Source organism: Ascidia mentula, chromosome 3 (assembly GCF_947561715.1).
Source record: "Ascidia mentula chromosome 3, kaAscMent1.1, whole genome shotgun sequence".
Classification (NCBI taxonomy): Eukaryota; Metazoa; Chordata; class Ascidiacea; order Phlebobranchia; family Ascidiidae; genus Ascidia; species Ascidia mentula.
In genome coordinates, this window is record NC_138568.1 from 18,102,350 (window position 1) to 18,116,331 (window position 13,982).

Here is a 13,982-nt window from a genome sequence, read left to right on the forward strand (position 1 = left end):
AAGATCGCGAAATATTCAATCAACCAAATACACACAAAAATGCTTTTGCTCGACATAAAGCCATTCACACAAGCTTTATACAGTAGTCCTATATGTGAAGTGTTAGTTTTGTTTGTTGAGCACTTTTGTCTCAAGAAATAACCTGCTCAGATTGTCTGGTTCGATATCTGTAAGTAAAGTATAAGTCAATAAGTGTGGTGATTGACAGAAAGATGCAACGCCTTTTGTGTCTTGACCAACACATAAAATCATCATTCGTTTAAATTTTTTTTATGCTGATATTAGGAGTTTAATGGACGTCATAAACTGTAAGAAAAATTCCCACAATGCAAATAAATAAAACCCAAGTTCAAAGTTGTGATCGTGAGCGCTGATTAAACCAACTTAAGTGACCACGTTCAAAACTACACAAGCACTTAATAATACGGAGAGTTGCCAGGAGTTATGCACGTTTTCTGACACAAGTAAACACAATTTTGTATCTAGCTCATCGGTTTCTTAGATATCATGTCCATGTAAATGTTGCCTGTACGGCGATTTTGATAAAACAAAATGGCATGAATTTGGATAGAAAACTGCTGTTTTTAACTGGAAGGTTGTGCGCCGAGTAAACGTTTATTTCAGCACATTTATGTGAAAGGGTGAGTTGTTTGGCTAATGCATGCACTTGTAGGTTGGAAGTGATTCAATCCCAATGTACAATGCACAGATCGAAAAGTGCATCAATTGGGCAAGCTTTATACAATGTTTCCTATTTTAAATTTTCCACGCTCTCTTATCATTTCCACGTCGCTGAGTGTGGATTGTTTTGTACTTTCTCTGTTTGTGTTAAAAATATGTATAATCATGGCAAAGGCGTCCGCACAAACATCTAGGCGACTGGGTAAAAATATAATAAATTCAATTTAATTGTCACGATTCTCCGCCCAGTCGAGTACTTGTGAGATTTTACAATCCAGGGGAGCAAACGCCCCTAACCCCTTCGGAATTGCACCGCTCCGCCCATGCCCGCACGGAATGCAGTAATGGAGGAAAGCCATGCATTCCGGAACTATCACGTCACAATTATAAAACGCGTTTTTATTTTGCAACGACAAGAAACGTACACGGATAAGCGGAGATAAGTGTTGCAGCAACTGTATTGAAATGTCACATGACCAACGTTCGCCTACGTGAATTTTGCCTTGGAAAAGTCCATTTCGGGATGTTGCTTCATAAACCTACAAAAAAAGGTTGGGCAATTTTATTGAGTGAATGATCAAAAAAAATTGGTCAAAGTTATTTAATCAAATTTACATGGTACTAATCATGTTCATATTGGCCAACTTAAAGAAATGTTTAACCTTTCCAGCTTATTTTTCACAAAACCATCAAATTTTCTATTGTAAACATAAAATATTCAGCACAAAAATAAAACGAGAAAAGTTTTTAGTTCAATAAAATTGCTAGTTTTTTTTTACTTTAAAAGTTACATAACAAAGTAAACCTCTAAGTAAAACTAGGGCTTACTTGTCGAGCATTGCATTTTTTTTCTCTTCATCAGAAGTGGGGAGACCCATCTGCTTTCTCTGTTGGTCGTACATCATTTTTTCCACCATGCCTCTTGTTTCTCCGTCCAAGTCAGAAAGCTGCGAATTCTCAGGGTTGACTTTCTTTGTGTTGATCTCCGGGTCTGTGGTGACTAACCTAGACCACCACTCCATTTTGTTTATCTACAAAAACCATTAATTAGTTCAGGATCAACAGGAGTGTACTGTGCACACTGTATATGATAATAATAAACATTGTAACTTAGTGTATGGTTGTCCAACAATATAACTCCTATCTACAAGCTAAGAAAGTACCAATCGTACACTACAAAAATGTACATGACTATTAATTGGCTTTAAAAACTTTAGGTGTTGGAGTGAACCTAATAAAACAGCTCCACCTGGTAACTGGTAACTGCAATATATACAAAGCTGGCAAATCTCTTCACTTTGTTGGACTTTAAAACAGTTTTAGTCAACATTGCCATACACATGATAAATAGCACCAAACACACTGGAAACAAGTTGCCTCTGATTAATGCCTAACACTGAGATTGATATTTTGAATGTTTTATAACGTAATTAGGCAACACAGCATGTCAACACAGAAGTAAAATACTACACCAACCTTTTCCAGGTTAAGTACAAGTGACTTTCTGTCATCAATAGTCCAGTAGGTTTCCTCGGTTTTCACTTCATTGTAAAGATCACCATCTATGATGGGGGGTTTCCCCTTCAGTCCGATTTTCAACTTTTTACGATGGATATCACATATCACATCACGTCCACGAACAGGAAAATCAACATTGAAAGGCAAGCGCAGCTGAAAAGAAATGTTTCAACATACAACACCACCAAGTAGCAAACCATGACAGGCTTCACTTCTCAAAAATAATAAATATTCATACATTTAAAACACTGTCCCTCTTGCTAGTTTCAAAAAAAACTATGTTTAATTGTAAACAGCACCATATCAATTTACAGACGCTTTACATGTATCACAGCAGTGATCCTTAACTGGTGTGCTGCAACAAGATTTATGTCACCGGTCTGTATAATTCTAAACACCAGCTAGACTCTATTTGTATGACAACTTGTATTATGATATCATAATTCTTGTGCCAGTGAAAAATAGTTACGAGGCAATGCAATATATGTGGAATTTCAACAGAAAAAAAGACTTTATTAGCAGATTCTTCCGGCTCTCCTGATACAACAATACTTCATTACAAATTTGACTGACCTCAACTTCTTGTAAAGTTTGTGTCCAAGAGTAATTTGGGAGATCAGCTCCATTCCCAATATTTGGCTTTAATTTTCCCTTGCTATCCTCATCTTCTTCCTCATCACTGCCATCTTCCTTATTCTCTTCCTCTTGTTTTTTTGGCTCGGGTTCCTTAACTTCCATCTCGTAATCCCCAGCCCCGTTGCTAAGGACTTTCTCCTTAATGACAGTAAAAAGGAACCTCACGTTAGTAACAATAATAGAAAAACAATTGAAAAAATACAGAAGGATAATGCAACACAAATTAGCGAAAAATTAAACGGATTCATAACCAAACATAGTGGAAAGGTGGCCAACATTTGCTTTATTTGGATTTTTTCACCTGATTAAGTTGATGCAATTTTTAGCATTTGCATCAGCAGAAAAAAAACATGTTAATGGTATAATATAACATCATTTTCTATTGTGTAAACTGCATACAGATGGCCACTGTTTCGACCTAAAAGGTCCCATCAGTGCAGCTGGTGTGACTATCAGACAACTTTGCTGACCAAACAGCCAAGCAAAGACTTCCACTTTATGGTGACTATACAATCACTTGGCCGTTTGGTCAGCAAAGTCATCTGAAAGTCACACCAGCTGCACTGATGAGACCTTTTAGGTTGAAACAGTGGCCATCTGTCTGCAGCTTACACAATTCAAATATTATTGGCTCCACCTTGCTTATCATTTTCTATGTTTTAAAGTTGCTATATTTTTTTTCTATGTTTTCAAAGTTTCCAAGGGCCTGTCCCTATAAGTATGTGTTTGTTTTTCAGGCAGTGGGAGACAAATGCCCCACCTTACCCTTCCTGCAGATGCCCCACAATCATCAGTTTGTATGTGTATATTACAAAAATTATGAAAGAAACATGCACAGCATGAAGTGACACACAAGGCTCCACAGAATGTATGTCTCATTTAAGCATGTAACTCATACAATTTACACCTATTGAAAAAAGTAACCTGCAAGGGTTCTGTCTCTTGCTCTGACTTTATTTTTTCTGCTTCTTCTTCGGTGACCTCAACAATTTTACTTGATTCAATTTCTTTTTGACGAGCCTTTTCCCTCTCTTGTTGTTCCTAGCAAAACAGGTTTGTTAATGACCAGTGAAAAAAAACTTGTTAACTGGCAAAAATAATTGAGAATTTTAGAACATATGTATACGCTTGATTGGCAGAAAATTAACCACCCACATATATATATATATATTTGACACATGCAACTGTTTTGTTTCTTTGTTACTTTTGTTGTTTATTATTAACCTTTTGGGCTTTTCTTTTTTCTTTTTCCTCATCTTTTTTAGCTTTGTCGGCGAGCGCCAATTCCTGGTGTTTCTTTAACTTCCTCATTGCCATCTTCAACAAAGGTCGTTGTTACTCGAAAAATGCACCTTACTATTTCTATTTAATTGACGATAAGTGTTGTTTTTTAAAAAAGCACATATACATCATGTTTCATAACTTATTATTGTTCGCACAATTCTACTAATGATAACCATTAACAAGGATAATATTATTTTACCCTAAGAAGCCAGTCTCAAATGAATTCATAAATTTGTTAATACCTTTTCAGCATTCCCTGGCACCCCTCCAGTAAAGAAGTCTGTTTTTCTTCTCAAAAACCCAAAGTAGGTGTCTAGAAGCTGAATGAAAGTTATATACATATTATATGCAATCACATGTTGCAGGTGAGAACATTAACTAAGGATTACAAAAGAATTTATTATTTTTGGGAAAATGACTGAACATGACAGCTTTAAGCTGAAAATTTGTACAAGTAGAACATAAAAGACAAACAATGAAAACATTTTATTGTATTGACAAAAATACACAGGGCCAACCCAGACTGGAAAAAATGTCGTGCACTTTTGCGAAAATTTACCGTTAATCTGCGCAATATTAATGAGCTAATGCATTGACATACAGAAAAACCTTGCGATCGTCCGCGCAATTAACGATCGCCGCAACAAAATCATCTGAACAAAAAACAAAGTTTCCAATCTGGGGCCCAATAAGGCTACAAACTTTGATTGCAGACAAATTGACGTTTTTTGTATGCTATTACATTAGCTAACTTTTACACGGATTGCCAATCACATGTTATTCTTTCCAATCAGGTATAGAGCATTGAAGATCCTCCAGACTAGAAAAAATGTCGTGTGCGGAGGATATATCCTCCGCTCACTTTTGCAAAAATTTACCGATAATCCGCGCAATATTAATGACCTAATTCATTAACATACGAAAAACGTTGCGATCGTCCGCGCAATTAACGATCGCCGAAACAAAATCCTCAAAAAAACAAACTTTTTAATCTGGAAGATCCTTACCTCTTCGATGCCACCTTCATGTTGTGTAGCCATGTGCATCAACATTCCATCCCATTGCTCTTCCTTTGTCATATTTTTCACGTTTTGTGTTTGTATGTCAAAGAAATTTGGGGTTTTAACGCATATGTGTAAAACCTGCAAAACATATCCCAGGTGTTATCAGACTGGCTGTGTTACAATTGGTGGTTCCAAGTTTTAGTTGTACTTACAAGCACTCTATTTTTGGCATTTACAAGGTGAACGTGACAGTATAATTTTTGCACAGCCAGTTACGCTGTGCAAAATTTATCGTCCTTACTTTAAATGTAAATATTTTAGGAAAAATGATTGTTTGTTCTGATTTCTACAGAAAGCCCTGTAAAATGTGAGTTGACGTCCCTATTTTCATGTACTTTTAAGCTTGCTTAGCTGTGACATCCTATACCATAACTTGTTAAACAAAAGCTTTTTTCCGTTTTTTGATAAAAAAATGGTGCAGTGAAATTGAACACTACCACTTGCCCCTTCCTAAAATACTTGTCAGACGGTAACATTCCAGCAGATACTGTTCTGATTGAACCGCTTTGCAACTGAAATTCTTTTTACCAAGCATTCATTTCACAACTAGTTCGATTTTACAAGATATACGAAAACAACTTCAGTTCAGAACTTTCTTGATTCATTTCAAAACAAAAAAATCACGTTGCCTGTGACTACTTTTAAGACAACTGTATAAGGCTTAATATTTAAATAGCAGGGATACGACGTTAAGACAGACATTTTTTGAAATATTACAATTACAAAATATTCGAAAACACTGGCCGAAATTGTTGTTATTGTTTTGATGACAAGGCCTAAAATGACGTCACAAACAAACAAATGGATGTCAAATATTTTCTGCGTTTTTATGGTGTAAAAAAAAATTCCCAGAAGACTTTTCTACGTAGGTCAAATGGGTAAGTGGCTAATACCTGATTTTCGGTAGGTTAAGAGAACGTGAAAAATAATATATACTTGTTTTCAAATATGATCTTGGACACGCAAATAAAATATTTAATTTTGTAGGAATATTGACGAAAAGCAGCTTTTTTAAAGCTCCGTTTTTAAAAGTGCATTTCCGAAGATTGCTCTTCTCAATACTAGTCATCGGAATCTGTCTGGATACTTTTCTTGTGGTGGAAAGATGCATTGGTAAAACGAATGTTGATTTATATTCAATATTCCTACGCTGCTACATTTTTGTTTCAGGCCTAATGTCCTGCTTCTTGGATCCAAATGCTGTTTTTAATGTCAAAATATAGCATATAACAAAGATTCAAATGAATAAGTAATCCATAAAGTGATAAGGAAGAACACAGAACAGTTAAACAAATCAAAGGCCACACTTAAAACGATAGAGAAGTGGATAAAGTTATGATGTTGTTTAACTGGCACTTTTATTACTCCACAGTCAAAAAAATTTTAAGATTAACAGCAGTAGGCAAAATGTTAGAGCAAACACCCAACATGAAAGATGAACAATGACAACATATGGCACTATTACTTTGACATCCGTGAATTTTTCTAAAAATCATAAGGTTCACAGGCTTCGCAGCCAAGGCATTGCAGCCAAGCTGGATCAGCCACTTTTCCCGACAAGTCGGAGCGAGATCTGAAAAATCAAGCTCCCGGTGAGGTTTGAACTCACGACCCTGGGCTAACCAGGCCCAACGCTTTACCAACTGAGCTACAGGAGCTCAATGACTTCACGGGGTATATTGTGGCCAAGGTACACTGGTGCGCAAGCGCACAACTTGTCAGGCGACCTTCACATGCGTAGAGGATCTCCACCACCGTAATCAGACAACGCAGAAGTAATACCATGCTTACGCATAGCAAGGCGGAATCGCCCCACTGCGCAGGTGCTTTATATTTTGGCGATCGCAGCTCTAATATTTTGATCATCAGGTTCACAGGCTTCGCAGCCAAGGCATTGCAGCCAAGCTGGATCAGCCACTTTTCCCGACAAGTCGGAGCGAGATTTGAAAACTCAAGCTCCCGGTGAGGTTTGAACTCACGACCCTGGGCTAACCAGGCCAAACGCTATACCAACTGAGATACAGGAGCTCAGTGGCATTACGGGGTACATTGTGGCCAAGGTACACTGGTGCGCAAGCGCACAACTTGTCAGGCGACCTTCACATGCGTGGAGGATCTTCACCACCGTAATCAGACAACGCAGAAGTAATGCCGTGCTTACGCATAGCAAGGCGGGATCGCCCCACTGCGCAGACCCAAAAATACGTATTTCTAAAAAAATACGAATTTAAACGATTTGCTTTGCTTTGTTTTGGATAAACCACGACCACCGTTTAAAAGCACAACTCCCATTCTGCATTGAATGAGTGTGGCTTAGAAAAAAGAACACTTTCGCCCTATCAGTCCAGGTTTTGCAAACTGATGTTGCAATTCTATTTCAAACTTTATTAAATGCAAAGATTTTTTGCCCTTTTCTTGAATTAAACTTCAAGTGTCACTTGTCGACTTTCGAATAGAGGGTTTCGAGTGGAACTAAAAGTTGAAACAACATTTACCGAAGATTTTTAGAGTTGTGCTGACAAACTTTCGTCCGATAACAAACGAAATTATGACAAAACGTGATTGATCCAGCTTGGCTGCAATGCCTTAGCTACGATGCTGGTGAACCCAATGATAGTTCAACAAACCCGCTCAAGGTCATGGTGTCACAAAAAGCTTGTTGTGGCAATAACAGAACAAGACCAGAACAGGTTTCTTTTGTAGTGACGTAGCATTAACTTATAACAATGCACCTGAAATATTGTATTTTCCCGGGAAACAGCACCTGTGGTTTTGCCATTGTTTGCTTTTCCGCATCAGTAGTTTTCCTGCGTACGCATTCTTCTTGAAAACGAACGTCGCGTGCTTTAATATCCCCATCGCCTTTTTCCTGTTCAGACTATTCTTGCTGACTTGGCATTCTGATTCTAGATTTACTAGCTCTGTTTACTTCACATTGAAAATCTCAAAACAACCAGATGAAAGCTTAACGAAGTACATGAAAGCTTTAGTTGACCATGTGATGCCACAGTTTTGAAATTCAAACAAGCGTTAAGTTCAGTGAAATAGGTGTGTTTAGATAGTGCAAGTTAATTTATAACTTTGTTGGCCACAGGCCGTGTCACTGCCATGATGACACTTACCGTGTTCATATCACATCACTGTGTACACAAGGCAGAAGTGCCATGAAAAGAGGTTCAGGCTTTTGGACAGGAATGGGGTTACAAAAGAATCAGCCTCATCAACAATTGCTGGTTGTTGTTTGGTTGTTCAATCGTTCAATTTATTTCTGTTTCAGTGGGTATTAAATGTGAAGTTGCTCACCAATATTAATATCTGTACGACCGACTGTGGCTGAAATGTCAGATATGGATCTAAATGAACTGACTTGCCGGAAGCTGAAGGAAAACGATCTCCCCCAAGTACTAAAATTCATCGACGAATTTTACACACCAAGGGGCAGTATAGAGCAAATATTCAAAGTAAACCAACACTGTGACTACTTGTACCACAGAGCTAGGGCACGGTGTGCAATTGGAGACAATGTTTCTTTCGGAATATTCGACAAAAATGGACAAATGATTCGGCTTGATATGGCCTCAATCAAAGAAAAGGGGAAAACGTACAAATTCCCATCAGTAGAAGGAGATGATTGTCCAGGACATCAGGCAAAACTGCGCTTCTTAAATCACATTGAAAGTGACGTGTTTGCAAACTTAAACACAGACAGGGTAATCGAATTATCGTTGTCGACTGGTCATCCAGATTATCATGGTAAAAAGCTGTGGAAAGTGTTTAAAATATACGATCTGTTTGAGTCTTGTGCCGTTGAAAATGACTGCAGTCATTTGGTCGGTACAGCTGTTTCCATTTACTCACAAAGGTTGACTGTGGATGCCGGGTTTTCCATGTTAAGAAAAATAAACTACGCTGACTACGTTGATCCTTTGACGGGTAAGAAACCGGATTTGGAACTCTCACCAATCCACACAAGCACCATGTTGATGTACAAAAAAGTTGGACGATTATTTAAAATTAGAGCTGGTCTATAAATACATTTTATTCACGTGGGAAATATCCTGTACAGATCGGGGTTTGACAAGAAATGTCGCGACCTCATACAAAAATGTGGCTTGTGACGGTTACGAGACCGACAGCGAGAAATTCGGATTTTCACAAAAGCACTAAACCACCAAACACGAGGTGCAGAAGTGTTGTATTAGTAACATGCTGTTCATCATATGTCAAGCTTTGCCAAGGTTCACATACTGATGTTGCAAACTTGTTTATATGCGTAAATTTTCTGCCGTTTTGCTGAACTAAGTTCAAATTGTGTAGTGTTGTCTTTCGAAACACGATTTAGAGCGTTACTAAAAGTTCACACAATACTTAACAAGGATCTTTGGAGTTGTTTTGACAAACTTTCGACCGATAACAAACGAAATTTCTGTTTACCCTTCGTTGCCTTTACCGCCATTATCGGAAAAAGCGTTGCGCATCACAGCCCAAGCTAGTTCGGAAGTGGTTTCAGCGAACTACCTTAATAGGGGTGGGTTCGGAAGCTATTTGAGCGAACTAGCTTCTTTTCGCGAATCAGCTGATCTAAAAATTTGGCGGTAAAAAAGTCCAGTAATTTGGACCAACGAAGCAATACACGAGTTGTTAAAAAATGTTGAAGAAAAAAAAGTTCAGCAACAGTCCTAAATTCGGCAGAAGATGCCAGTTTAAACAGTGCTATTGCTGCTCCCTTTGTTGCTGTAATTGGTTGTCTAATTGTTGTGTCATCTGAAAAAACAACAATTTAAGACTTATCTACAATCTATTTAATGCATACAATTCACCTGTAATCGTCCCTACCAGGTTTTATATCATCCCACACTTCTTCACACAAACACGCAAAGCATTCTTTACTCAATCTGAAATGGGTCAACCACTGGGAATCATTAAAACCGGGAACTTTAACATTCCACCATTGCCCTGACATAAAACAAATGAAAATAACATTTTACTTAACCAAGATTCAAAACGAAACACAGTATTCCACTTCCAGTAAGCATAAAGTCTGGCCCATATACCTCACCTCCGTAATCGCCACGGCCGACCTAGTCTTCGATTGTGAGAAAGCAACGCATTGACATGTAACAACAGCAAAGTCTTTGTTCGTTTGCACCGTTTTGGATAATTATGAAGTAAAAGTAGAGCCCTAACTTCCAATAAACTATATGTTGCCGCCATATTCATTTTGCGAGAACCGAATTTCGCGCGCTCATGTAAATTGAGCCCCGAAGCTCGCTCGTTATGGTCTGTGTTCGCAAACCATTTCATGTAAACAGGGCTGTTGTGACGTCACTGTAGCCTGATGTAGCGTTTCCAATCATTGTATATGAAACATATTAATTGAGTAAACGAATTCGAATGTTTATGACTTTTTGCTGCTAGTTGCGCTATGTACCAGTTTATTAATTCAACCCAAATCATTTACTTGATGTTTACAAACATCACGAAACAGTCAGGTAAAACTTTAACGAAGTGCACAAAAAGTCTAGTCGACCACGAGATGTTACAGTTTGAAATTTTAACAATCTCGTAGTTTGCCCAAACAGCACTTGTCAAATTCAGCGAAACACGTGTATGTAACTTGGTGCAAGTTAATTTGTAACTTTGTGGGCCACAGTCGGTGCCACTTAACGCGTTCATACCATACATACAAGGCAGAAGTGCAAGAAAAAAGAGGTTTAGGCATTAGGCCAGGAAACTGGTTACCTAAGAATCAATAATTGTTTGTTGTTGTGTTGCTGCTGCTGCCCGGCATATTGTACTTAAATTCTTCTGGCACAAATAAACGCATCTTTCATTCTCCGACGTTTCGCCAGATATTCCCTTACAGTTACCCAGGAGAAATAGAGTTGAACATCAGGCAAAACGACGATACGTTTAATTGTGCAAGAAGAACAAAATAATTGAAACATTGCATGATGTTGTCGGTTGTAGGATAAAAAAGTTCAATTTGTTTCGGTTCTATAGGTTTTTCAAGTAGCAAATATCAATAATTACGACTGACGGTGACTAGATATGGAAATAAATGAACGGACTTGCCGGAAGCTGATGGAAAACGATCTCCCCCAAGTATTAAAATTCATCGACGAATTTTACACACCAAGGGGCAGTATAGAGCAAATCTTCAAAGTAAACCGGAACTGCGACTACTTGTACAACAGAGCTAGGGCACGGTCTGCAATTGGAGACAAGGTTTCTTTCGGAATACTTGACAAGGATGGAAAAATGGTTCGACTTGATATGGCCTCAATCAAGGAAAAGGGGAAAACGTACAAATTCCCGTCAGTAGAAGGAGATGATTGTCCAGGACATCAGGCAATACTACGCTTGTTGAAACAAATTGAAAGTGACGTGTTCACAGACTTGAACTCAAACAGAGTAATCGATTTATTGTTGTCGACTGGTCATCCAGAATATCATGGTAAAAAGCTGTGGAAAGTATTTAAAATATACGATCTGCTTGAGTCTTGTGCCGCTGAAAATGGCTGCAGTCATTTGATCGGTACAGTTGTTTCCTTTTACTCACAAAAGATGCTTGTGAATGCCGGTTTTTCGATGCTGAGAAATATAAACTACGCTGACTACAATGATTCTTTGACGGGTGAGAAGCCGGATTTGGAACTCTCACCAATCCACACAAGCGCCAAATTCATGTACAAACAAGTTGGACGATTATTCGAAATTAGAGCTGGTCTATAAATACATCTTATGCATGTGTGAATTATCCTGTACAGATCGGGGTTTGTTTAAGAAACGTATGTTACACAATGCTTACCCAGGATCTTTAAAGTTGTTTTGACAAACTTTCGACCGATAAAAAACGAAATTATGACCAAACATGCTTGATCCAGCTTGGCTGCACTGCCTTGTGGCTGCGATGCTGGTGAACCCAATGATAATTTCACCAACGCGCATGGTGTCACAAATAGCTTGTTGCAGAAATAACAGAACAAGAGCAGAACAGGTTGCTTTTGTTGTGACGTAGCATTAACTTATAACAATGTACCTGAAATTTTGTATTTTCCCAGGAAATGGCACCTGTAGTTTGTCATTGTTTGCCTTTCCGCATCAGTAGTTTTTCTGCGTACGCATTCTTCTTGAAAATGAACGTCGCGCGCTTGAATATCCTATCGCCTTTATCCTGTTTTGATTATTCTTGCTGACTTGACATTCTGATTCTAGATTTTGTAATGAGCGCACGTGTCCATAAAATTTATTCTTTCCTGCGAACTTCCATGAAACCCCCGTCATGATCGACATGAAATCAGACAGAGTTTAGATGTACTTTTGATTGTGAAGTTGTGTAAGTTAGCGCAAAATCAGAAAAAGTATCTCTGTTAACTTCACAATGCTTAACGAAGTACATGAAGGCTTTAGTCGACCATGTGATGCTACAGATTTGAAATTTAAACAAGCGTTAAGTTCAGCAAAACAGGTGTGTTTAGTTAGTGCAAGTTAATTTATAACTTTGTTGCCACTGGCCGTGTCTCGGCAGTGATGTCACGTACCGTGTGCATATTACATCACTGTGAACACGAGGCAGAAGTGCAATGAAAAGAGGTTAAAGCTTTTGGACAGGAAATTGGTTGATAAGAATAAACCTCATCAACAATTGCTGGTTGTTGTTTGGTTGTTGAATCGTTCAATTCATTTCAGTTTCAGTAGGTTTTAAATGTGAAGTTGTAAGACTGACTGTGGCTAAAATGTCAGATGTGGATCTAAATGAACTGACTTGCCGGAAGCTGAAGGAAAACGATCTCCCCCAAGTACTAACATTCATCGATGAATTTTACACACCAAGGGGCAGTATAGAGCAAATCTTTAAAGTAAACCAGAACTGCAACTACTTGTACCACAGAGCTAGGGGACGGTCTGCAATTGGAAACAACATTTCTTTCGGAATATTTGACAAAAATGGAAAAATGGTTCGACTGGATATGGCCTCAATTAAGGAAAAGGGAAAAACGTACAAATTGCCAACAGTAGATGGAGATGATTGTCCAGGACATCAGGCAAAACTACGCTTTTTAAAACACTTTGAAAGTGACGTGTTCACAGACTTAAACACAAGCAGGGTAATGGATTTATGGTTGTCGACTGGTCATCCAGATTATCATGGAAAAAAGCTGTGGAAAGTATTTAAAATATACGATCTGCTAGAGTCTTGTGCCATTGAAAATGGCTGCAGTCATTTGGTCGGTACAGCTGTTTCCTGTTATTCACAGAAGGTGCTTGCGAATGCCGGATTTTCAATGCTGAGAAAAATAAACTACGCTGACTACGTTGATCCTTTGACGGATAAAAAGCCGGATTTGGAACTTTCGCCAATCCACACAAGCGCCATGTTGATGTACAAAAAAGTTGGACCGAGTATTTGAACTCAAAGCTGGTCTATAAATATATTTTATGCATGTGGGAATTATACTGCTATTTTTGCTGCCAGGCATACTAATTGTTAAGAATTGTTCTTCTGGCATTTAAGTTTCTAAAGTTTTATTCGAAACCAACGTTTCGTCTGCCATCCGGCGAGACTTCTTTAGGGTTATGTCAACATTGAAGCATCACGCGCATAAAACACTAAAAACGCAGGAAAAACGCAAGAAAAACACAAGGAAAAAGAAAAACACATGTGGGAATTTTCCTGTACAGATCGGGGTTTGTTAAAGAAATGTCGTGAAAAATTTGGCATGTGACGATTACGAGACCGACAGCGAGAAATTCGGATTTTCACACAAGCACTAAACCAAACACGAGGCAGAAACG

The 13,982-nt window shown here is 38.3% G+C and overlaps 2 protein-coding genes across 2 annotated transcripts; one reads left to right on the plus strand and one right to left on the minus strand.

Annotated features, from left to right (window-relative positions):
* Positions 1-1,079: 1,079 nt before the first annotated feature.
* On the minus strand, positions 1,080-5,257 carry LOC145894342 (nuclear migration protein nudC-like). The gene is made up of 8 exons (XM_082982898.1): positions 5,127-5,257; positions 4,362-4,439; positions 4,060-4,152; positions 3,760-3,876; positions 2,773-2,973; positions 2,158-2,352; positions 1,510-1,712; positions 1,080-1,220 (listed from the first exon to the last, which is right to left on the minus strand). The coding sequence occupies exons 1-8, from the start codon at positions 5,196-5,198 to the stop codon at positions 1,169-1,171; spliced, it is 1,011 nt and encodes a 336-aa protein (XP_082839024.1). The 5' UTR covers positions 5,199-5,257; the 3' UTR covers positions 1,080-1,168.
* Positions 5,258-8,521: 3,264 nt separating this feature from the next.
* LOC145895847 (uncharacterized) lies at positions 8,522-9,350 on the plus strand. Its single transcript, XM_082984627.1, has one exon. The coding sequence runs from the start codon at positions 8,522-8,524 to the stop codon at positions 9,212-9,214; it is 693 nt and encodes a 230-aa protein (XP_082840753.1). The 3' UTR covers positions 9,215-9,350.
* The last annotated feature ends 4,632 nt before the right edge of the window (positions 9,351-13,982 follow it).

Excerpts from the sequence above, each read along its gene's own strand:
- LOC145895847 (XM_082984627.1), top strand. The coding sequence starts at position 8,522 with ATGTCAGATATGGATCTAAATGAACTGACTTGCCGGAAGCTGAAGGAA.
- LOC145894342 (XM_082982898.1), bottom strand. The coding sequence starts at position 5,198 with ATGACAAAGGAAGAGCAATGGGATGGAATGTTGATGCACATGGCTACA. Across the intron at positions 1,713-2,157 it reads TTGTACTTAACCTGGAAAAG|ATAAACAAAATGGAGTGGTG; the intron begins GTTGGTGTAGTA and ends TGGTTTTTGTAG. Across the intron at positions 1,221-1,509 it reads AAAAATGCAATGCTCGACAA|GTTTATGAAGCAACATCCCG; the intron begins GTAAGCCCTAGT and ends CTTTTTTTGTAG.